We start from the raw sequence: 26,205 nt of genomic DNA on the forward strand, positions 1-26,205 counted from the left end.
ACCCTTCAATGGCTTGTGTCTGAGAGAGCTCTGGCGCCAGCCAGCCAGGTGCCCAGGGTGCGGCCCCCGCCATCCCTGGGCCCCCTCCCCACACCCATACCTTAGATCTAAGCCACGTGCACAGCTGTCCCACCCTGCATCTCGCAGAGGGTGGGCCTGCCTCTGGGGCCCCATCACCTCATCCCACCTCAACAGAACTCAAAGGCAGAACCCTGGCCTGTTCTTGAGCTGGAGCAGGCCCCTCAGTGTCAGACAGGCAACTTCCCCAGGCCTTGGTTTACTTCTCTGTCAACCGGGTAACACCTGAGCTAAGCTCCATGCAGACCACCAAAGGCACCCAGAATCAGGTGCAGAAAAATAACTCCCCAAGCACATGATATGAATAAAACCTGACTTAGTCCTGAGTCCCATGGCAGCTACCCCAGCAACAACACTCAGAAATGGTGGCCCAGGGACAGCCCAACGGCCTCGCTGTGCCTTCCCATGTCATCCCTCCACAGGACAGCTGACTGAGTCTCATAGTCAAGCTCCTGGTTAACTTAGCACATAGGCTCACTGCAGCAGTGTGGTCTAAATAGTTTGAAACACGTCTATGTTTTTACAGCACTATATTTAGAAACCTCTAAATAAAATCCATGGAGACTGTTGAAATAATACACATTTTTTAAACTCATTAATTGAATGTTGCCATTACAAGTGCTATTTCAGACCATCTGCTAAATATGTAATTTAGGAATTAAAATTGATATCTTACAGGATATGCCAATTATTCCTTTGAATTCATTTGGGTACTTTTTGAATACACACAAGAAGTCCTACAGTTTGTAACAATAACTGCCCTTCTGTTCCACAACACGGAGTCAGGGCCACGACAAAGGGTGTATCGGGCTCACACAGGCACCAAGCCATTGGTGCCCAGGGATGGAGGACAGGCACGAGCCACACCTTTCCAGCCCGAGGAGGTCATTTTGGCATAAAAAGCAGCACAGAGGTTCCAGCCTCTGTGCCTTAAACCAAAACCTTTCCCCCATGACTGCCACATGCTCATCGGGCAGTTACCTAAGTCCAGTGTTCAACCCATCCCCAGAAAACTGCCCCAAATATTCCTAAAACCTCCTACAGACACAAGCCAGACCCCTGTGCCTAGCACAGGGCAGGCACACCTGGGGCTGTCCCATTCCCACGGCCCAGCATCCTGATGTGCCTTGTACAAGCCAAGCCTGTAGGTTGGGAGGGCACGGGGGCCCGGCGAGTCCGGGAACGGCAGAGGCACGCACTCCTCCCCCAATAACCTGCTTCTACTGCAGCCCAAGAAGACTACGTCTGACACCATCAGCAGTGACTCACTCTCCATCACGCTTACTGTGTCGCAATCGGAGTGACTCAGTCCCTCAGCAAGTGAGGCACCATTTCCATGTTCAGTGCAGCCAGTGGTATGCTCCAGATGTCTCTCTTTGTCCCAAATAAAACTCATCTTGCTGAAGAACTCATCATACCAGACTATTAAGATGCTGTAGGGCCTCTCTGATCAATGAATTATGTCTCTGGATCAAGAGTCACCACCTGCCACATGCCAGCCTGGGCAGTGTCGTCTAGGAATCGCGCCCACAATGCGACATGGGCTGTGTCTCACATGGTCCCCAGAAAAACGAGGAAGCACTTTTTATCCAAACAAAGCTCACTGATCCTTGGGTTTTTTGTCCCTCCCCATTCCCTGGTGTCCATACAGAAGCGCAGGAAAGAAAAGCTGGTCAGGCAACAGTAAACCATAGAAAGCAGAGAAATAAAGGACAAAAACCACATGACCATCTCCACAGATGCTGAAAAAGCAATAGACAAAATTCAACATCCATTCATGATAAAAACTCTCAACAAAATGGGCATAGAGGGCAGGTACCTCAACATAATAAAGGCCATATATGACAAACACACAGCCAACATCATACTCAACAGCAAGAAGCTGAAAGCTTTTCCCCTAAGATCAGGAACAAAGCCAGGATGCCCACTCTTCCCGCTTTTGTTCAACATAGTTCTGGAGGTCCTCACCACGGCAATCAGACAACACAAAGAAATTAAAGGTATCCAGATTGGCAAGGAAGAAGCCAAACTGTCACTGTTTACAGATGACATGATATTATACATAAAAAACCCTAAAGACTCCTCTCCAAAACCACTAGAATATCTGAATTCAGCAAAGTTGCAGGATATAAAATTAATACACAGAAATCTGTTGCATTCCTATACACTAACGATGAACTAGCAGAAAGAGAAATCAGGAAAACAATCCATTCACAATTGCATCAACAAGAATAAAATACCTAGGAATAAACCTAACCAAGGAAGTGAAAGACCTATGCCATGTAAACTACAAAACACTCATAAGAGAAATAAGAGGACAGTAACAAATGGAAATTCATCCCATGTGCTTGGGTAGGAAGAATTAATATTGTCAAAATGGCCATCCTGCCTAAAGCAATCTACAGATTCAATGCAATCCCTTTCAAAATATAAAAGGCATTCTTCAACGAACTGGAAAAAATAGTTCTAAAATTCATATGGAACCACAAAAGACCCAGAATAGCCAAAGCAATCCTGAGAGGGAAGAATAAAGCGGGGGGGGGGGGGGATCTCACTTCCCAACTTCAAGCTCTACTACAAAGCCACAGTAATCAAGACAATTTGGTACTGGCACAAGAACAAACCCATAGACCAGTGAAACAGAATAGAGTCCAGATATTAACCCAAAATATATGGTCAATTAATATATGATAAAGGAGCCATGGATATACAATGGGGAAATGACAGCCTCTTCTACACCTGGTGTTGGCAAAACTGGACAGCTACATGTAAGAGAATGAAACTGGATTACTGTATAACTCCATACACAAAAGTAAACTCAAAATGGATCAAAGACCTGAATGTAAGTCATGAAACCATAAAACTCTTAGAAGAAAACTCAGGCAAAAATCTCTTGAATATAAACATAAACAACTTCTTCATGAACATATCTCCATGGACAAGGGAAACAAAAGCAAAAATGAACAAGTGGGACTATATCAAACCAAAAAGCTTTTGTACAGCAAAGGGCACCATCAGTAGAACAAAAAGGCATCCTACAGTATGAGTATAGAGAATATATTCAGAAATGACATCCAATAAAAGGCTGACATCCAAAATATACAAAGAGCTCATGCACTTTAACAAACAAAAAGCAAATAATCCAATTAAAAAATGGGCAGAGTATCTGAACAGACACTTCTCCAAAGAAGAAATTCAGATGGCCAACAGGCACATGGAAAGATGCTTCACATCATTAATCATCAGAGAAATGCAAATTGAAACCACAATGAGATATCACCTCACATCAGTTAGGATGGCCAACATCTAAAAGACAAACAACAACAAATGTTGACACGGATGTGGAGAAAGGGGAACCCTGCTACAATGTTGTTGGGAATGTAAATTAGTTCAACCATTGTGGAAAGCAGTATGGCGGTTCCTCAAAAAACTAAAAATGGAAGTACCATTTGACCCAGGAATTCCATTCCTAGGAATTTACCCTAAGAATGCAGGAGACCAGTTTGAAAGAGACATATGCACCCCTATGTTTATCGTAGCACTATTTACAATAGCTAAGAAATGGAAGCAACCTAAGTGTCCATCAGTAGATGAATGGATAAAGAAGACGTGGTACATATAGACAATGGAGTATTATTCAGCCATAAGAAAACAAATCCCACTATTTGCAACAACATGGACTGAGCTAGAGGGTATTATGCTCAGTGAAATAAATCAGGTGGAGAAAGACAATTACCAAATGATTTCACTCATTTGTGGAGTATAAGAACAAAGAAAAAACTGAAGGAACGAAACAGCAGCAGACTCACAGAACCCAAGAATGAACTAAGGTTACCAAAGGGAAAGAGACTGGGGAGGATGGGTGGGAAGAGAGGGATAAAGGGAAAAAGAGGCATTACAATTAGCACACATAATGTAGTTGGGGAGGGTGCACGAGGAAGGCAGTATAGCATAGAGAAGACAAGTAGTGATTCTGTACCATCTTACTAAGCTGATGGACAGTGACTGTAATGGGGTATGTGATGGGGACATGATAATGGGGGGAATCTTGTAACCACAATGTTGCTCATGTAATTGTATATTAATGATACCAAAATAAAAATAATAAAAAATAAAGAAAGAAAAAGCATAAAATATTGCAAGAATTTGCAAAATGTGACACAGAGACATGGTGTGAGCAAATGCTAACGGAAAGATGGTGCAGAAAGACTTGCTTAATGCAGGGTTGCCACATATCGTCAATTTGTAAAAAATGCATTATCTGTGAAGCACAATAAAATGAGGTATGCCTGTAAAAAAAAAAAGAAAGCAGAGAAGCATTTCAATATGAAGTCTCTAGGGCACACTGAGGCTTGAGTCCTTAGAGGAAAAGTAAGGTAAAAACAAAAGGAGAGCAGGGAAGAAACATCAACAGGGAGGGACCCCACCCTGGTGTCCTCCGTCCCCAGCCCCCGTGTCACCATGCAAACCCCCAGCCCCACATGTCCCCACAGCCCTGTAATGAGGGATGGTCACCATCCTAAAGTCGCAGAGGAGCTGATACTTCACACCCCTACCCCTGAGAGCAGCGAAGAGCAAGCTGCCAAGGCCAAGGGCGGCCATGAGGAACCGTGGCACTCACATGCAGCCAGCAGATGCAGAAGGCAAGTCCCCTCTGGGAACAGCTGGATGTTTCCTGTAGCTAAACATGCATTATGACCCCACCACCCACCCCCAGGTATCCAGTCACGAGAAATGAAAACTTGCTCATACAAACCAATGTTCACAGCTGCTTACTCAATTTCACCAAAAGACCGAACAGCTCAGATGCCCTTGTCCCCACAAGGATGAACCATGGCACAACCACCATGGAATGCGACTCGGCCATGAGGAGCTCAGCCTGTGGCTCATGCACAGCTGGGGCAGTTCTTGAATGTTTTGAATGCGTGAAAGCAGCCAGACCGGAGACCACGCACAAGATGACCCGACCTCTAAGGCCGAACGAACGGGACAGAAGACACGGCCACAGTTCTCAGGGTGGGGGTGTAGGTGGGCTGAGCATGCAGGAAGTTCAGGGTGCTGGACGTGCTGGGCATTGCCACCTAGAGGTGCCCACCACACATGCCATGGAGCGAATGCTCCGCATGGCACTCAGAACCGAGCCAAAGCATGGGGAAGGGGCAAATGAAGCAGAAGCATTGCTGAGACTGATGGAACTTCCGGGGGGGGGGGGGGGGGCACACGACATAGGGGCTGAACTAAGACAGTACAGCTGCAGACAGAAAGGCCGCTGCACTTGGCTGTCCCCAGAGACGGACGGTAATGCTGGAGAGGCTACGTTAACAACAGATTAAGCAAATGGGAAACGTGGTATGTAATGACGGCCAGGTTTCTCATCATCAGAGAAGGAAATTACAAACCAGGGGGTTAGAATGACTCCAGCAACATGGCCTGGAGATGGTGGGTATAAGCAGGGGTTCCTGTCTCCCACCCACACAGTCAGCAGACACAGGAACAGACACAGGCGCAGGTGCCCAGAAGAGGACACACACGGGCCAGCTCTGTCCACCAAGGGCTGAGAAGTGGAAGCACAGTGCACACCCAGGACTGGCTCGCATCAAAAGGATCCAGGGCTCTTTGGAACAGTGATGGACTCCAGAAAGGGGCTGGGGAATAAAAGTTTAGAGCACCTTGTGGTGCCAGAAAAAAGAAAATGCTTTATAAAAAAAAAGACACAGGTAAATCAAAAGGGGATAGGAGGCAACCACAGAGAGCTCCTGGGGGCCACTACAAACCCATCCAAGCACACCAAAGCGGCGCAGCTGGACTCCCACCCATTGGGCAGACTGAAGGCCCACAAGTCCATGCTGACCAGGCAACGTGGGCGGGAAGGACACATGCTGACCTAAGGTGCCAATCAGCAAAGGCAGGGAGATGAGGGAAACAGAAAACCGCCCTCCACCCCCACAGTCCTCAACGCTGCTCCTCCGACCAATGCTTAAAGTCCGTGGGTGCAACAGTTCAAGAAGAGACAGTACATTCACACTGTCTCAAAGTACCTCCCCAGGACACTTACTGATCAGAATGGAAGCACCCTCTCCTCAGTGGAGGAAAGACAATCAAGGTGCCAGGTAAGGAGGGTGGCAGCGAAGACAGGTAAGGAGGGACAGGGCAGCAATTCCCAGGACTGAGCCCAGGTCTTCCAGGATGATCAGGGGCTTCCATCAGGAAGGCGGGCCCATGACCACAGCACCTGGAGCTGCCCTGCCGGGGTCCCCCCTGGAGATCAGGGTCCTGACCGCAGGTCACGGTAGGGTGCCATGCCTAGTTTTCCACAAAACCAGTCTCTGGCCAAGAGGGCTGCGTGGGCAATGATGAAGTGTGCGCAAAAGAAGGCTTCTGCCAAGGGGAAGGGTGCAGGCTTGTAAGCAAGCCCTCCTGGCAAGGAGCACGCTGCTCACTGCCAGAAAACAAAGGCTGGCCCTTGGGGAGCTCCCAGGCCACTGGGGGACGCACACTTGGGCTCCATTCCAGGAAAGCAGCCTTCCTGGGATAAGGGTCTGCAATTGGAGCTGGGTGGCCTGGGGGCCAGAGGAGACTGGCAGAAGCCAGGCCAGTAAGAGACTCCTGCCTCCCTGACTAGTGGCCACCAGCAGGCTTTCCTTCCTGACAAGCCAGGCATATCCCAGAGGAGCAGGTCTGCAAGGAAGCCCCCCGGGAACCTGCTCTCCCACATGCCTTCTGTGAGCTAGATGAACCCTTGTGGAGCTAACAGGCAGCTAGTTCAGCACAGTTTTGGAACACACAGGCGCGCCCCTCCCTCCAGGAGTCATGACCTTGAGACAGCCAATGTCAAGTGGGGGTGGGGGAGGGGAGAGACCCTGGCTAGGCAGAGCAGCACAGGCCAAGGCCTTGAGTACAACCTTCTATGGACAGGCGTCACCAGCCTCAGGGCAAAATAGTGCATTTTTATGCACAAGCATGGCAAGAGTTTCAGGTGCCAGAGAGCTGCTCCTTGACTAACACCCTGGGCCCAGCTGGCCACCCAGCCTGCAGTGCCCTCAGGCCCCCAGACTCATTCATCTTGACAGACCCAAGCTCAGCCCACAGTCGGAGTTCAGCATGGTGCTCAGAGTAAAGCCAAGCAGGGGGAGACATGGAGGGGATCTGGGCTGAATGACAGCACCCCAGAAGTCCAGGCTTGGGCCCTCCCGTGGTGGCTGCAGCTCTGCACGCACCCTCCTGGCCAAGAGCCCTCGTCTCCACCAACGGGGCACATGCCTGACTGCTGTGCTCACGGCATCCCACCCCACCCCACCCGCCAAAGGCCAAAGCCCTGGGCAGAGTGCCCCAAACCATCATGCTCCATCCCAAGCTGGACCTCCCCATTCCCAAAGGACTGCTCTCCTAGGAGACCGGGAGCCACCTCATGCTGGCACACATCCAGATTAAGCCCAAGGCCTTTGGCCATCCTGCTCCTCCCCTCAGATTCTCTGGACCTAAGGTAGCTCCAACTACACAGGCCAAAACCCGGATGTCCAAGGGCCTCTCCTGCTCTCTGTCCCTGGCCCACCCCCAGTACCACTGGGCCTCCAGGGCTATTTTCTCCCAACCCATCCAGTCCCCAAAACCACCACTCCTCTCCTAATTTCTCACTGGTTTGCCCCACCCCAGCAACCCACCCAGTACACTATACCACGTAACACTCTGCAACAGGGTGGGCTCTGACAGTATCACCCCTACCCTCTGTAACTTCCTCTTAGGCTGAAAATAGACTCCTGGAGGCAGGCCATCCCTATCCTGGCCACAAACCAGATCCACAGATACGTCCTCTGAAAGCCCACGAGAGTATGGCCCACCCCTGCTGTGCATGGACACAACCTAAGTGCCAGGAGGACATGGGCAGAGCACTGCCAGGCATCAGATCATCCGGAGATGTGCACGGACCATTTCCAGGCCCTCCAGACCTGCAGGGCTGGCGGTGGGGGGCTTCCAGACACTGCACCATGTCTGCTGCCACAAGGCAGTGGCTGCCACTTAATGCACTTCCCCTGCTGGCTTGGCTTTCTATGCTGTTTACGAGAACAGTTCTCAGAAGCCACCCCAACACCAGGAGATGTGTCCTCCACTGCTTTGTTTCCCCAACAGAACAAAGCCAAACGCTTTTTTAAAACATAAAACATTATAATTATCTTGGCATGTCATTCTGAGAGATGTGTAAACAGAAGTGGAGCTAGAGGAGGCAAGGACGACCAAGCAGGAGAGCTGAGCCTCAAACTGCCTCTCGTGCAGTGTCCGGGGCTGCAGTGTGCACACACATCAACCTGGCCCCTGTGGCCCAAGGGCAGAGGAAGGAAGGGGCTCTCTTCTGTTCTCCAGACACTGAGGCACATCTACAGGGCACCCAACGCAGAGACTGGAAATGGGGCTCAGCCAAGAGCACAGAAGGGCCTGTGAGGGAGCTGGTATGAACTGCAGGCCCCATCGGGATGCAGAACTGAAACAGGCATAAACACTCCATCTCTGTGGGTATCGCGGGGGACCAGCTGAGGCAGAGACCCCAAGCCCCCCACCCCAGGGAGCCCCACACCAAGGCCAATCGGGACATGCTGGGCTCCCTGGCCAGCCCTGTGCCAGGGCACTGACGGTCCCCTGGCTTTGAGGGTTCACGGGGAGTCTGTCCCTCAGAACTGAATGGCAGCCTCCATCCCACATTAAGCACAGGCACAGGGAATGGCTAAGAGGACTGGGGCCCAGGGGGAGGCCGGCTGCCCGGCTGTGCTTGCTCTTCAAGGGAGATACATGGCCTCACACCCCTGTGCCGTACACCCACGGCAGCTCCAAGGGGATGGCAGGTGGCTGAGAACAGCCCACAGACATTCCCATCCAGAAAGCTGGCGAGCACTCACCCACTGGATGCTCGGGCCTGGGGCTGGCGCACTGCAGCTCCATGCAGGCTCATCAGCAGGTGCCTTCACCGTTCACCTTCGGGTCAGCACCCCTGTGGGCAGCAGTGTGGAGAGGCCGGGAGAAGCCTTGGGCTGCAGGTCCGGGCCATCCTCACCGTGGCCTGCAGGAAGTACTGGGTGCCAGAACCAGGCGGGCACCAAGCCACCTGAAAACCTGCACGAGAGGCCACAGGGACAGAAGCATCGTCCTGAAGCATGACTGGTAGTCCCCTCTCAGCTCCCTCACGTGGCTGTGAGCGCCAAGAGCCAGGGAACTCCAGAGACCCCCCAGCTCCGTCTCCAGCATCACTAGCTAGCTGGTGCCACAGGGACATCAATCCATACAGACACATAAGGAGCAGACAGGGCAAAGGCAGGAAGCAGAGACACAAGACACACACAGGCAAAAACTGAGAGGAAGTTTGGGAAAATCCCAAGCTGTTCAAAGCGACTGCCCAGTGGATGGGTCTAGGAGGACTGAGGGCCATCAGGTTCTGCAACATGTGAACCCCAAGGGAGGAATAAGGAGTAATTTCTACTGTTTTAACTTATAATTAAATGAATGAGAAATAGACAGGAAATAGACAAATCACTGCCACAAAGAGCCAGAGAGTGGAAGCTAGGGACTTTCTGTGGGCCCTGGCTCTGTGACTGCAGTCAGACTGCCCGGCCCCCAGGGCCTCAGGACACAGGCCTCTGTCCCAACTCCAAGCCATCAGGATGAGGTCAGAGTCCCGGCCTAGGTGCAGCAGGCTCCTCGGCCCGCCCATCCTGAAGATGGGAATCACCACAAGGACAACAGTGGTGTCTTCCCTAAACTTGCAGACCAGCAGGCATGGGAACCCCTGCAGCTGGGAGTGCCCGAGGTCCTGGTGTGTAAGGGCTGCAAGGTATGCACACCAAAGTACAGATTCAGGGCCATCCACGTATAACCTGTTCCCTTTGCCACCTCCCTGCACCTTACAGCTCAAGGCAGTTCAGCTGTGGCCACACCTCGTGCACTGAGCTTCACAAGTATCACTTATTTCGTTTACTTAAATGTTTGTGGCAACCCAGGGTCAAGCACATCTGTTGGTGCCATTTTTCCAACAGTACCTGCTCACTTCGTGTCTCTGTGTCACACTTTGGTAATTCTAACACTATTTCAAACATTTCCATTATTGTTATAGTTGTGGTGTCTGCATCCTTGATGTCACTTTGTAATTGGTGTGCCACAAACCACACCCATGAGATGGAGAACTTAATAGATAAATGTCCTGTGTTCTGACCACTCCACTGACCAGCCGCTCCCATTTCTCTCCCTGTCCTAGGCCTTCCTATCCTGAGACAACAGTATTGAAATCGGGCCAATTAAAAACCCACTACGGCCTCTACATGTTCAAGTGGAAGTATGTCTCACTTTTAAATCAAGAGCCAGAAATGAGGAAAAAGCACTTTCAGTGAGGAAGGCATGCCAAAAGCTGGGACTAGTCAAAAGCCACTCTTGTGCCAAACGGCCAAGATGTGAGTACAAAGGAAAAGTTATTGAAGGCATTAAAATGCTCCTCCAGGAACAACTAATGATATAGTGAAACGGCCTGACTGCTGATGGGCAGAAGGTGTGAGTGGCCTGGAGAACCAAATCAGCCACGATAGTCCCTTAGGTAAAAGCTGCACCCACAGCGAGGCCCTGACTCTCTTCAATTCCATGAAGGCTGAGAGTCGAAGGGGCTGCAGAGGAAAAGCATGAAGCCAGCGGAGGTCGATTCATGAGGCTTAAGGAAGAAGCCTTCTCTGTAACATCCAAGTGCAGGGGCAGCAGCAAGCGCTGATGGAGAAGCTGCAGCAAGTTACGCAGAAGGTCTGGCTGAGAGAACTAAGGAAGGTGCTGCGCTAATCAACAGCGTTTCACTGCGGATTAAATGGCCTTCTGGGGGTAGAAGAGGCCATCAAAGACTCACACAGCTGGGAGGAAAGTCAGTGCCTGGTTCAGAGGTTCAAAGGACAGGCTGACTCTTGTTAGGGGCCGATGCAGCTGGTGACTTTAAGGTGGAGTCAATGTCCATTTACCATTCTGGAAATCCTAGGTCCTCAAAATTATGCTAAATCTACTCGGTCTGTGCCCTAGAAATGGAACAGCATAGCCTGGACGACAGCATGTCAGTTTATAGCGTGGTTTACAGAATATTTTTAGCCCACTGTTGAGACCAACTGCTCAGAAAAAAAGATTGCTTTCAAAACGCTACTGCCTCAACCATACACCTGGTCGCTGATGCACACAGATGAGCCCTCACTAGAGGGACACTGAGATCAGCGTGGTCTCCATGCAGTCAGCACAGCACCCTTTCTGTAGCCCATGGGTCAGGCAGTCATCTCGACTTTCAAGTCTTCTCACTGAAGAAATATATTCTGGAAGCTCCAGCGGCCATAGATGGTGACCCCTCTGCTGGATCTGGGCAAAGTAAACTGAAAACCTTCTAGAATGGACCCACCATTCCAGATGCCATTGGGAATATGTGCGATTCATGGGAAGAGGTCAAAATATCAACACTACCAGGAGATTCGAAGAGGTCGATTCCAACCCTCAGGTTGACTGTGAGGGGTTCAAGCCTTCAGCGAGACAGTCACTGCACACGTGGAGCAAACCGCAAGAGAACTGGAACTACAAGAGCAGCCCTGACGCCAGGACTGAGTCCTGCAACCTCGGGAAACGTGAACGGGTGAGGCCTTGCTCCCTAATGAGGAGCACAGAAGGGTTTCTTGACAAAGAATCTGCTCCTGGGGAAGATGCTGTGAGGATGGTTGACATGACGACAAAGGACTGAAGAGTGTCATCTAAACTGAGTCAATAAAGCAGCAGCAGGGATTGAGAGGACTGACTCCAGTCTTCAAAGTTCTACTGTGGGTAAAATGCTTTCAACCAGCATTGCCCAATGGAGAAATGTCTGTGAAGGGAAGTGCCAACCGCCCGGCCAACGTCTCTGTTGTCTTGAGAAATGGCCCCTGTGGATCATGGGAAGATGGCGGCGTGAGTAGTTCAGAGGAAATCTCCTCCCCAAAACATATATACTTACGAAAATACAATAAATACAACTATTCCTAAAAGAGACACCAGTGGATGCAACAGCCAGGATACATCTACATCTGTGAGAACTCAACATCACATGAAGAGGGTAAGATACAAGCCATGGCCAGGTGGGACCCGAACACTCCCCCACCCCAAAACCCAGCAGGAAGAAAGGAGTCAGAATGGGGAGGGAGTGAAAGCCCAGGACTGCTAAACAACCAGCTCTAGAAATCCACACGCGGAACGCAGACACAAGGTTCAAGGGGTGCTGGATATTAGAGAAATGGAAAAGCAAAACCTGTGGGCAGGTCCCCGCAACCAGCGCCCCCGAGACAAAAGAAAAGCAAATGCTTTCTGCATGTCTTAAAGAGACAGGGACCCCATAGCTGGACAAAATTGCCCTGACATACTCAGTCAGAAGCTGGGAATTCTGGGGAAACTTAGGCACCCTAAACCCCGGGGAGGCAGTGCAGCTCTGAAGCCTCTCCCAGCAGGACCCTGACACACTGGCCCAGTAGCGGGAGAGTGGAAGCGCGCACTGGGGGCAGAGGTGCTGGAAGGGACCGGGAGCAGATCCATGAGCCAACAGTGCCAGAGGGGACCAGGACAGGCTTGTGCGAGCCCACAGCAGCACAACCGAACAGCCCGGGTGTGGCTTGCACGCAGCAGCAGCAGTGGAGCCAGAGGAGCCTGGTAGAGGCCCACGCGCACCTGCAGCAGAGCCAGAGGGAGCAGGCACACACCCAGCAGCTGACCGGAATCCCAGCCCAACGCACAGCCGCCCAGGCCAGGCCCAAAGGCTGCTGCTGCCACACAGCTGCCTGACAGGGGTGCTGCTAGCACGGAGGAGCACACCTGGCATGCCTGCCCCTCCCCATAGGGCTCCATGCTACTCTGACGAAGACCCTGCCCACAGCAGCTTAGGGGAATAACTCAGCGGCTGCTCCAGGAGTGCAGGTAACCATCACAGGCAGCAGAGAAGGGCAAGGCATTCAGCAAGCAGGAAAGGACTTTCTTCCTCCTGCTGACATACCCGCAACCTGCCTACAGCCACTGCTATCACCATGAAAAGGCAAAAAATTCTGGTCCAGACCAAGATAGTTACACCTGAGAAAGGATCTGCAGAGGCAGAACTAACCAGTCTCCCTGAAAAAGAATTGAAAATAAAAATCATAAACATGCCAACAGAGCTGCAGAGAAATATGCAAGAGCTAAAGGATGAAGTCCGGAGGGAGAGTACAGATGTCCAGAGGGAGATCACAGAAGTGAAACAAACTCTGGAAGGATTTATAAGCAGCATGGATAAGATACAAGAGGCCATTGATGGAATTGAAACCAGAGAACAGGAATGCATAGAAGCTAACCCAGAGAGAGATAAAAGGATATCCAGGAATGAAACAATATTAAGAGAACTGTGTGACCAATCCAAAAGGAACAATATCAGCATTATAGGGGTACCAGAGGAAGAAGAGAGAGAAAAAGGGAAAGTGTCTTTGAAGAAATAATTGCTGAGAACTTCCCCAAACTGGGGGAGGAAAGAGTTGCTCAGACTACAGAGGCACACAGAACTCCTGAGAGACTGGACCCAAAGAGCATAACACCAAGAAACATAATAATTAAAATGGCAAAGATCAAGGACAAGGACAGAGTATTAAAGACAACCAAAGAGAGAAAAAAGGTCACCTACAAAGAAAAACCAATCAGACTATCATCAGACTTCTCAACAGAAACCTTACAGGCCAGAAGAGAATGGCATGATATATTTAATGCAATGAAACAGAAGGGCCCTGAACCAAGGATACTGTATCCAGCACGACTATCATTTAGATATGATGGAGGGATTAAACAATTCCCAGACAAGCAAAAGTTGAGGGAATTTGCCTCCCACAAACCACCTCTACAGGGCATCTTACAGGGACTGCTATAGATGGGAGCACTCCTAAAAAAGAGCACAGAACAAAACACCCAACATATGCAGAAAGGAGGAGGAGGAATAAGAAGGGAGAGAAGAAAAGAATCTCCAGACAGTGTATATAACAGCTCAATAAGTGAGCTAAGTTAAGCAGTAAGATACTAGAAGCTAACCTTGAACCTTTGGTAACCACGAATTTAAAGCCTACAATGGCAATAAATACATATCTTTCAATAATCACCCTAAATGTAAATGGACTGAATGCACTGATCAAAAGACACAGAGTAATAGAATGGATAAAAAACCAAGACCCATCCATTGGCTGCTTACAAGAAACTGACCTCAAACCCAAAGATATGCACAGATTAAAAGTCAAGGGATGGAGAAAGATATTTCATGCAAACAACAGAAAGAAAAAAGCAGGTGTTGCAATACTAATATCAGACAAAACAGACTTCAAAACAAAGAAAGTAACAAGAGATAAAGAAGGACACTACATAATGATAAAGGGCTCAGTCCAACAAGAGGATATAACCATTCTAAATATATATGCACCAACACAGGAGCACCAGCATTTGTGAAACAAATACTAACAGAACTAAAGAGGGAAATAGACTGCAATGCATTCATCTTAGGAGACTTCAACACACCACTCACCCCAAAGGATAGATCCACTGGGCAGAAAATAAGTAAGGACACACAGGCATTGAACAACACACTAAAACAGATGGACCTAACAGAGATCTATAGAACTCTACATCCAAAAGCAACAGGATATACATTCTTCTCAAGTGCACATGGAACATTCTCCAGAATAGACCACATACTAGCTCACAAAAAGAGCCTCAGTAAATTCCAAAATATTGAAATTCTACCAACCAATTTTTCAGACCACAAAGGTATAAAACTAGAAATAAATTGTACAAAGAAAACAAAAAGGCTCACAAACACATGGAGGCTTAACAACATGCTTCTAAATAATCAATGGACGAACGAACAAATCAAAATAGAGATCAAGGAATATACAGAAACAAATGACAACAACAACACAAAGCCCCACTTTCTGTGGGATGCAGCGAAAGCAGTCTTAAGAGGAAACTATATAGCAATCCAGGCATATTTAAAGAAGGAAGAACAAACCCAAATGAATAGTCTAATGTCACAATTATCGAAATTGAAAAAAGAAGAACAAATGAAGCGCGTAAGGTGGCAGACGGAGGGACATAATAAAGATTAGAGAAGAAATAAATAAAATTGAGAAGAATAAAACAATAGAAAAAATCAAGGAAACCAAGAGCTGGTTCTTCGAGAAAATAAACAAAATAGATAAGCCTCTAGCCAGACTTATTAAGAGAAAAAGAGTCAACACACATCAACAGAATTAGAAACAAGAAAGGAAAAATCACGAAGGACCCCACAGAAATACAAAGAATTATTAGAGAATACTATGAAAACCTATATGTTAACAAGCTGGAAAACCTAGGAGAAATGGGCAACTTCCTAGAAAAATACAACCTTCAAAGACTGACCAAGGAAGAAACAGAAAATCTAAACAGACCAATTACCAGCAACAAAATTGAAGTGGTAATCAAAAAACTACCCAAGAACAAAAGCCCCAGGCCAGATGGATTTACCTCGGAATTTTATCAAACATACAGAGAAGACATAATACCCATTCTCCTTAAAGTTTTCCAAAAAATAGAAGAGGAGGGAATACTCCCAAACTCATTCTATGAAGACAACATCACCCTAATACCAAAACCAGGCAAAGACCCCATCAAAAAAGAAAACTACAGACTAATATCCCTGATGAACGTAGATGCAAAAATACTCAACAAAATATTAGCAAACTGAATTTAAAACTACACCAAGAGGATCATATACCATGACCAAGTGGGATTCATCCCAGGGATGCAAGGATGGTACAACATTCGAAAATCCATCAACATCAGCCACCACATCAACAAAAAGAAGGACAAAAACCACATGATCATCTCCATAGATGCTGAAAAAGCATCCAACAAAATTCAACATCCATTCAGGACAAAACAGAAATACAAGGAATCCAGATTGGTAAAGAAGAAGTTAAACTGTCACTATTTGCAGATGACATGATATTGCACATAAAAAACCTTAAAGACTCCACTGCAAAACTACTAGAACTAATATTGGAATTCAGCAAAGTTGCAGGATACAAAAGTAACACACAGAAATCTGTAGTTTTCCTTTACACTAACGATGAACTAATAGAAAGAGAAATCAGGAAAACAATTCCATTCACAACAGCATCAAAAAGAATAAAATACCTAGGAATAAACCTAACCAAGGAAGTGAAAGACCTATGTCCTGAAAACTACAAGACACTCTTAAGACAAAATAAAGAGGTCACTAACAAATGGAAACTCATTCCATGCTCCTGCCTGGGAAGAATTAATATCATCAAAATGGCCATCCTGCCCAAAGCAATATACAGACTCAATGCAATCCCCATCAAATTACCAACAGCATTCTTCAGTGAACTGGAACAAATAGTTCAAAAATTCATATGGAAACACCAAAGACCCTGAATAGCCAAAGTAATCCTGAGAGGGAAGAATAAAGTGGGGGGATCTCGCTCCCCAACTTCAAGCTCTACTACAAAACCACAGTAATCAAGACAATTTGGTACTGGCACAATAACAGAGTCACAGACCAGTGGAACAGAATAGAGACTCCAGACATTAACCCAAACATATATGGCCAATTAATATACTATAAAGGAGCCATGGAGATACAATGGGGAAATGACACTCTCTTCAACAGATGGTGCTGGCAAAACTGGACAACTACATGTAAGAGAATGAAACTGGATCACTGTCTAACCCCATACACAAAAGTAAACTCCAAATGGATCAAAGACCTGAATGTAAGTCATGAAACCATAAAACTCTTAGAAAAAAACATTGGCAAAAATCTCATGGACATAAACATGAGTGACTTCTTCATGACAATATCTCCCTGGGCGAGGAAAACAAAAGCAAAAATGAACAAGTGAGACTATATTAAGCTGAAAAGCTTCTGTACAGCAAAAGACACCATCAATAGAACAAAATGGTATCCTACAGTATGGGAAAACATATTCATAAATGACAGATCCAATAAAGGAAGATGTGGTACACATACACAGTGGAATATTACGCAGCCATAAGAAAAAAACACAGCCTGCCATTCGCAACAACATGGATGAAGTTAGAGGGTATTATGCTCAGTGACATAAGCCAAGCAGAGAAGGACAAGTACCAAATGATTTCACTCATATGTGGAGTATAAGAACAAAGGAAAACTGAAGGAACAAAACAGCAGCAGAATCACAGAACCCAAGAATGGACTAATAGTTACCAAAGGGAAAGGGACTGGGGAGGATGAGTGGGAAGGGAGGGATAGGGTGGGGAAAAAGAAAGAGGGCATTACAATTAGCATGTATAGTGCAAGGGTGGCACGGGGAGGGCTGTGCAACACAGAGAAGACAAGTAGTGATTTTACAGCATCTTACTACACAGATGGACAGTGACTATGAAGGGGTATGTGGGGGGGACTTGGTGAAAGGGGGAGCCTAGTAAACATAATGTTCTTCATGTAATTGTAGATTAATGGTAACAAATTTTAAAAAATTTTTTAAAAAAAGAAAAAAAAAGAAACAGCCCCAGCCACTCCATCCAGCAGCCACCACCTGGATCAGGCAGCAGCCGTAAGAGTGGAGGCAAGACCTTCCCCCAGCAAAAAGATGACGACTTTGAAAGCACAGATGGTAGTTAGCATTTTTTAGCAATAAGGCATTTTGAATTAAGGTGTGTACACTGCTTTGTTGTGACACTCTGGTGCACCTAATAGATGGCAGTGTAGTGTAAACATGACCTTTATGTGCACTGGGAAGCCGAAAGCTCATCTGACTGCTTTATTGCAACATTCACTTTACTGCAGTGATCTGGAACCAAACCGACAGTCCCTCCAAGACGAGCCTGTAATATTTCCTAGCTATTTGATAACTGACACTTAAAATCTAATCAGAGTCCTGAAACCACACACCAGACACCAACTCATGCCTGCTCCACCCAGTGAGAGCTAATGATATGGCCCATGGACCTGAGGCCAGCTCCTACAGGAGGCAGGGTGGCCTGGCAGGTCATGGCAGGCAGGTCGAGTCCCACCTGCACTGATGAGGACCATGAAGTAGCGAGCAGTCACGGCTGGTGAGGAGCAGGACAGAACAGATGCTCTTATGTGCAGGCCCCAGAGCCTCACATCTGTCAGCCCCAGGTGGGCACTGCAGCAGGCACTGTCCTGTGGGCAGCACTCCCCTGTGATGGGGAGCCAGCCATCCACCACACCCTCCCATTCTAGGGGGACTCTATCCAACAGCCACAGGGAGCACGTAAAACAAGTGGGTGGCTGTGATGCCCCAGCCCCATCTGCTGAAACTGGCCCTGGGGGGCAGCTCGAGATGGGGCCAGCTCAGGGCAGAAAGACTGAGTGACAAACCCCAGGATGTGGGCTCGGGCCACCATCAGGCAAGCAGCCATGCAGGAAAAGCCTGACAGCAAGGGAAGGCAGAGGGCAAGCTGGTTTGGCCCCTTCTTCTGTCTGTGACGAGGCCCCACCAAGTCTCCAGACACTAGCAGAGGTGACGTACTATGCAGGCCGATTGGCTACAGCTGGGATTCCCTCTCTACAACCAGAGGAGTGTGACACAGGGGGCATTCTGGACCAGGGACGGGAGCTATGAGCAAGAGACTTCAGTCCTGGGGGGCACAACCTGAGCTGAGTGACAACCCCAAGCAGACACTTAGAGGGACACTCAGTGCCAGGAAGCTGCTGTTGAGGCAATTAAGCCTATGTCAGAGTGGGTCTGGCAGGAGGTGTGAAATCGATAGCCTCCCTCCAGCCAGTGTGTCCCTGCAGGTAAGGAATCAATCAGGCAAATGCTCCCCATCTGTTCCTGCTGAGCCAAGAAGCAAAGCTGTTTACCATTCATGCCCAGAAACGAATAAATAAAGCCACCAATTAGTCAGCACCTCTATTTCTCTGGCGAAAGCTGTGTTAGTTCTGACAAGAAAGCCAGTGACCTGCGTGGCCTCCATTAAGGTAACTGGAGGACACAGTGAGCCAAGCATTGTGCCCATGACCTGTGGGAGCTTGGAGACTATGCCCTCGCAGGCCCCAGGAGCCCCAGTGTAAGGAGGCAGCCTACAGCCACGCTGGCCGCCTCCTCTGAGCCGGAAACACAGGGCAGCACACCAGGTGCTGGGGTAGGCTCTATGCTGCCCACAGCATGGATGCTATGAGAGCCGCCAGCTCTCCATGGGCCACCCCAGACCCTGGGAGGACTTGTCACCAGGGGGACTGGTGCGGGGCCAGGTTCCCCACCTCTGGTGCTGAACATTCTTCCAACACATGGCCAGCTCCCATCACTGCAGGCTGGAGTGAGTCCTGTCCCCAGAGGCATGCTCTGCCGCCTTTCCCTACAGCCACTCCAGCTTGTTAGCATGTGGAGCCAGCTCAGGCACAAAGGCACCATGCAGCCCCAGCCACCCACGCCCACGTCGCCACCAGGGTGGTCGCTCAGCGAGGGCCCCATGTCAGTCTGCCCTGCCCAGAAAGGCACCAGACAAAACTCCCTGATGGGCCAGCGAGGACCTGACAGAAGCAGGTGGGTGACCCCACGCCGGGCAGGATGTCCCTGGGCCACTCCACACAGGCGCATGGTGACAACCTCAGGGTGTCCTACTACAGAGCAGCCGCACTGTGGCCCTGGTCACACAGCCATGTAGCATGGGCCTGTGGGCAGCATGTGCCAGGCAGGCCAGTGCCAGGACAGACTCAGTACAGGCTTCCCCCCTTCTGAACCTCTGCGGCTGCAGGGGCTCTGAAGGCCCTCCTGCACACACAGAGAACAGAGCTGCACTGCGCATGGGCCTCAGCCGCGGGTGAGGACTTCCCAGGGCTGCCAGCACCAAGCAGGGGGGTGCTGACAAGGCAAGAGGGACCTCCACAGAAGAGCAGTGGGGAGGTCAGGCCTGGCAACAAAACCAGACTGCCCAGAAGGACAGGGCATGACCATAGAGCCCTGGCAGAGATGAGGTTTCGAAAGTGACAACCTCAGCTGGTCTAGAAGAGTTTGGACCTCCCTGGGAGCTGGCAGAACTGCCCCCCATGCTGGGTCCTCGCACAGCACATTGCCTGGCAGCCCCAAAGGGTAGCGTTCACCCGGACCCCTACCTAGGGAGATCAGCAAACCAGCAGGTGGCACGGCTCAGTGCACCATCACAGCCCTGCCCCAACACCACATTGCCCACGAGTCACTGCCTTATCTGGGTGCTGGCAGGGCACTGTGACATGCATGTGAGAATGAGGGGTGGGATCTCTCATGGCATGGAGGGAGGGCAGCCTCCTTCTGTTCCATATGGTGACACAGAGGTGGACCGCAAAGGTGCCTCCCCTTGAGGAGTCACAGCAGGACTCTGCCTGAGGGAGCCGGGGGCCTCCCACAGGGGTGGGGAGGGGATGTTTCTGCTGGGACCTGGGGACAGAGGACAGGCTGGAATCTGCCCAAGAGAGAGGAGAGAAGCAGAGTAAGGTGCCACCAGGGAAAGAACGGTGTGCTGCCTGCTGTAGACCACGGCCCAGACACACACAGGCAAGGGTAGCGCCCAAGCGGATGAGACTGGGCAGGCTCCATGCAGAGAATCGTGATGGTGATGGCAACAGTGACCCCAGAGAAGGTCCACCAGGCACAGCGGCCTCCACTACCAAGAAGTGCTAGTGTGTGTGTCTCTCACAGCCAAGGCACCTGTCACTGGAAGACTGGGTCCCACCAAGGTCTTGTGCACAGTCAGCAACACAGCTGGGTACAGACCCAGGTGTTGGACCCCAGAAGCTTCTCTGACTCTTGGAGGAATCAGCCCCAAGCGGTCAGCACAAACCCCACCTTCAGAAAACCACCCAGTACCCCAATGGAGAGGCCAGGGGAAGGCAGGTGGGGCCACTGCGCAGGTAAACCAGGAAGGGCGGGAGGCCATGTCCCAGGTAACATGGCAGCAAGGTCGCCCCAGGGGTCTCAGCTCCCTTAGTGCTCAACAAGCCCCTGGACATGCAGAGCTCCTAGGAGGCCAGGAGAAACAGTGAGAAGTGGACGCACACATGGGCCCAGGACAAGGAGACAGTTCGGCGCTCCTCACATGACGGGTAGTGGCAGAGCTAGGTGGTGGAGTGGCAGCCAGCCTCAGCCTGGGCTGAGCCCCGTCGGCAAGGGCCACCCTGGAGGAGTCCTCTGCTCGATTCACCAGAACCACTGTCCCCCTGGTGGCATTCCAGAACACCAGGAGGCACTTCCCCCAGCTCAGTTAGATGGGATGCCCCATATTTCCAGGATGAGATTTCTGACACTCGCCAGTTCCAGTGAGCCCAGGGACCATGCGACGGACTCAACAAGAGACAGACCCCGCCAAGGCGAACGGCTCCTAATTGGAGGGGAAATAGGCTGAGGTCTCCCAATGCTTCCACACCAAAGATGACAGGTAACTGCTAAGCCACCTCCCAGATGGAAGAGAAATACCCTCCAGAAGCCCAGATGCTAAGCGATGCGAGTCCTCTAGACGCTGTAAAGACAGAGAGAGCCTTTCCGCAGTTCCCATCCACTGGCTTCCCGGGCCTTCTGCTGGCAGCTCTTAAAATAAATAAGAAGATGATACCAAGGAAGAGAGTCTTGACATTCGTCCAGCCTTAGTATCTCAGGAAAACAGGCTCTCTGAAAAGTTAGCTGAAAGCATCTATTTAAAAGAGAGCCAGCACTCAGCTTCTAAAAAGCAGCCAATTAGCACCTGGCCCACTGTCCCCTACCTGCCGACATTTGTGATTCTGTAGATGAGAAAAGCCGATGGTGGTCAGCCAGTCCCTTTAAAAGGGGCTGCTACTCCTGGGCTACTACCCCTACATGGAACCCCTGCCTGGGCAAGGCCAGCAAGGGAACAGAAGATGCAGGCACCATCCTCACTGTTACTCCTGGAGGGACCTGCGGAGGCCTCCCCTGTACGGGCCGCACCCTGAGCACCGGCCAGGGGCTGCTGGGAGACCTAGCGAGGTGATCACGTCAGGACGGACGTAGTAAGGGCTTAAAACTCCACTTTCAGAAGCCTGCGGAAAGCAACCTCAGGGGCTCCCAGTATGCTGACCCATTAGTAAAAACAATGATCATGAAACAGGCAGCTTCAGCTTTCATTTTCAAATAAACAAAGACCCAGGCACACACACATACCCTGAGGGGTCAGAGACAAAGGATGTAACAGGTGTGGGTTCCAGAGTCCTGGGGAGCCCTGCCCTGATGAGCACACATGCCTGGACCCTGAGGAACCCACTCCTTCATACACTCCCCACACGAGGAGTCCCAGGGAGGGCTCGGAGGACCACCCACCACTGTCACCCACCATCTTTAAATGTGCAGGCTAAGTAGGGTGCTTGTCATGAAATAAAGGCTTGGGCAGCAGGTCTGCCACTTACCAGTCCCACATGCAACAGCCTCAGTTCCGGCTTCATTAAAAGCCACAGATCTCACAAGAAACACCCCAGCGTCACACTGCCAGGTTATGGGCTGATAAATCATGTGACCGTATATCTAATAAGGCATTTCAAACAAATGGTGAATTAAAACTGAGATTCTAATGAAGCAGTCGATCTGAGTAATGATGTGCGTGCTGCAAGGCATGCCCGTGACAGGAACACGCACAGACGAGCAGGGCGCTGAATGCCTGCCCAGGGCACTTGTCACTGCCCCCGCCGGCGACGCCTGATACTGTGTCCCCAGTGACAGTCCATCACACCCGAGCCGACCAGGGTCCCCCAGCAGACATCTGCTCAGCACTGCGCCAGGGAGCCACGCCCTTGGTCAGTTGTGGAAGTATCAAGCCAACACCCTCCTGCTCTGTGCTTACAACACGCAGGGACACAGACGTGGCGGCAGCTGGCTTTAAAGGTGTCTGGGACATGCAAGGGGAGGCGCCTCATTCAGCTACGGGAAGACCAGAGAGCCACACAGAAAGCAGGTGCAAGGCAGGCACAAGGCAAGGTCAAGGCTGGCAGGGCCCAACAGCACCGCCTCCGAGAGGGGCTGGGAGCCAGGACAGCAACAGCTTGGAGCGGGAGCTCCACGGCCCTCACTTGTGAGGGTCCGAGGCCCACAGGGGACGCCACCGGTGTCTGCCTCAGCACACCGCCGGGTCCCTCCACCAGGAGATTCTTGGAACACAGGTTGGTCTGTGGGTCTTGGGGCCCAATTCCCGTGGAGGTGGGCCAAGAAAAAGGCCCACGGGGGCCAGCAAAGTCAGGACAGTGCTGGCTCCCCACAAACCCAGTGCCGTCATGGACACGGTTGGCCTGGGAGCAGCAGTCGAGACAGCAGGTCCAGGTGAGAATGGCCAGGCTCAGAACCAGCCTGAGAGGGGTGGAAGCATGGGCCCTGTGGCCTCAGTAGGAGCCTTCAGCAATCTGGAACACGCCTGAGAGCAGGTGCCTGCCCCCTGACCCCACCCCAGCACTGCAAGGGTAATTGTAACAGACACCTGTCAAGTTCCTGACACACAACAGGCACGCCATGAATAAAATGCATCTCTAATCATATTCCTCAGTCACAAGAATGTAGTGAGGCTGCTTCAATTCACAACAAATTCAGTATCCGGGCCAAAGAGCTAGCTAGTCAGGCTCATTTACCAGTAAGTGGCTCAGTAACTGAAGCAATCCCCAAACTGTTTCCAAATCAATTTGGTCATCGTGAAGCCAGATGATTATTCCATTCTGTGTGCACTCGGCATAGTTATCTGGTCCCAGACTAGTTAATTCACATTTTTGTGACTGAACTGCATTTGTCACCAACTAGCTAAACCACATCCTGGAGCCAGGAGCCCTGCTCACCCAACAAATGGCTCTGCCAAAAAACTGGCAGAGTTGTCGGCCACTGAGTCCCAGGCCAGATACTTTCTGGAAGGTGACACTGGTCACAAGAGGGCGGAGGCGGCCACACCATTGTGAGGGCCGAGGCAGTTCAGCTCTCCCACAACCGCCTGTTCATAAAGAGCAAAAGGCATCAAGCTTATTTTGAGAAAATGGTCTTTAAGAGAAGCTCTGGGATGACCTGCTCAGATATGAGAGCCTCGTCCTAGAGAGCCGCCTGCTCCCCAACAGAGCACACCTGCCTCTGTGTCGTGGTGGACAGGTGGACTAGCTGGAGACGACACACAACTAACCTAGAAACAATGTAACAACTAACCTGGCCAGGCTGAGGGTCAGGCCTGCAGCCTGGGCCATCAGGAAATCAGTGGCCCAAGGAGGCCCAGTGCGGTCATGCCAATCAATTTCCTGGACCACCAGCTGAGCTGCCTGCACACTGCTAAAGCCCCTGTCCCCTGAAGTCCAGGATCACAGGCAGTGGACTTAGGGTCAGCTCCACAGGAAGGTCCAGCTCCCCCTGGGTTTCCCTGTGCCCTCAAGCCCACATCTTGCCATGCCCAGCTCTCCCAGCTGGAGCAGGAGTCACCCCTGCCCCTGACAAGGAGGTGACCGCACCCATTCTTCCTGTATTTGCACTGCAACCCACTCTCCCTCCCAGCCTGTGTTCAACCACTGTGGCCAGCCAGGGTTAATTCACTGTGGGAAGTGCACAGGGGCGCCAACATGTGCTGGAGGAAGGGGCACAGCACTCACAGGGCCTCATCTCCACAGGGTGTGCTGTTCACAGGTGGCCAGAACCACAGGAGAGGAGAAAATGCTGCCTGGCCGATCCGCCAGCCTGAGCAGAGGCACTCCTCAGCCCCACCCCACCAGCCTTTGGGGAGGCCAGCAGTGGAGACGGATGGGAGCAGCCCTGCAGAGGGTGAAATTGGATTTGCGGGCAGGCAGTACTCTGATCATCTTTCTAGGCCCAGAGCCAGGGGAACTCGGCTCGGCAGCTGAGAAGAGCAGGGCCAAACCGCATCATCCCTGACAGGCCTGGCAGGACCCTCACAGAGGCAGCGAGCTGATGCTGCACTGCCAGGGCAGGGCCAGGGCAGGTGAGCGGGTGGGGCACAAATGAAAGGCCCAAAGGACGAGGCCACCGGCCACAGAAGGGCCAGGTCCAACTGTGAGCCATCCACAGGGCTCCTGGACTCCAGTCAGTATCCACTCCTGCTGCCACATCTTGCCAGAGCAGTTTGGTTACCTGGCGAGGACACGATGCTGAGAAAAACTTGTTTCTTGAGTCAAGTGGTAAACACAGTCTCAGAGCATGAAACGACAGGGTCTCCTCTCATGGGGGAAGGGGGGTTTCGGGGTAAGCCATTGCCTCCAGAGGCCACCTCTCCGCACAAAAACATCCAGGCAGATACCCCTGTCTCCCTGACAAGATGAGCAAGGCAGACACATGGGGGCATTGCTGCTTGCTCTGCTGGGCCTGCAGAGACAACATAGTTATTCTGCACGACAGCCAGGTGGTCCACAGCGGGCTGCGGGGTACACAGAGGAATTCAGGCTGCAGTCCTCGGCCTGGCTGCACCTCCCCCAGGTCCTGTCTGCACCACGGCAGACAGGCAGGCGGTGGGGTCAGTGGGCACAAGAGGGGGAGCACCTGTCCTCTCAAAATCTGGCCCAGTCAAGAAACGATGAAAAGGTGAGCATAGGAGGGCAAGCCCAGGGCTGACTAAAGAGAAGGCACCGCAAGAGCTGAGGATGCAACCAGCTAGGGTATCCATCTATATCAAAGCGGCCTCCCCCGTCAGCATGTGGGCCGAGGCCTGTGTGTCAGCCTGTCTCTCCCCACATGCTCAGCCTCCAGCGCCAGCCCCAACCCACCCAACCAGACACACTCACCCTCTCCTGACTCCTGGCTGCTGCTGGGGGCTCTGACCCTCTACCAGGCATTTGGGTACATCAGACCTGATGGCAAGCTCCATGGGGCTGTGTTAAGCACAGGACAAGAGGGGGTGCAGGGGGCACTGATGCACCCAGCAAGCATCAGAGACTCCTGGCCCTGGCTGCTCGCTGTTCTGGGTGCCATAGAAGACAGACTCCCAATGTTGCCTGCAAAGTCCAGGACTTTTACAGAGAGGGTGTAGACACAGAGTGAGGAGAGCTGGGAGGGAAACTAACAGTGGCCAGAGGGACCTGCCAGGCAGCCACGTGAGGCCTCAGGGTGCGGCACAGCACAGCCCTGGAGGGCCACATTCACTGGCTGGAACCAC

General features: G+C 50.9%; 1 protein-coding gene across 6 annotated transcripts in view; it reads right to left on the reverse strand.

Moving 5' to 3' along the window:
• The window catches only part of MAD1L1 (mitotic arrest deficient 1 like 1), a 418,618-nt gene that overhangs the window by 286,722 nt on the left and 105,691 nt on the right, over positions 1–26,205 (reverse strand). Inside the window, exon 1 of one of the 6 annotated variants that reach the window (XM_073214938.1) lies at positions 8,967–9,034. The exons of the other annotated variants lie outside the window; for them this stretch is intronic. Coding sequence (XP_073071039.1) covers positions 8,967–9,019 — 53 coding nt within the window. The 5' untranslated portion in view covers positions 9,020–9,034. Of the gene's footprint in view, positions 1–8,966; positions 9,035–26,205 lie in introns of those variants that run through there. 6 annotated transcript variants of the gene reach the window in all.

This window comes from Manis javanica, chromosome 10 (assembly GCF_040802235.1).
Source record: "Manis javanica isolate MJ-LG chromosome 10, MJ_LKY, whole genome shotgun sequence".
Classification (NCBI taxonomy): Eukaryota; Metazoa; Chordata; class Mammalia; order Pholidota; family Manidae; genus Manis; species Manis javanica.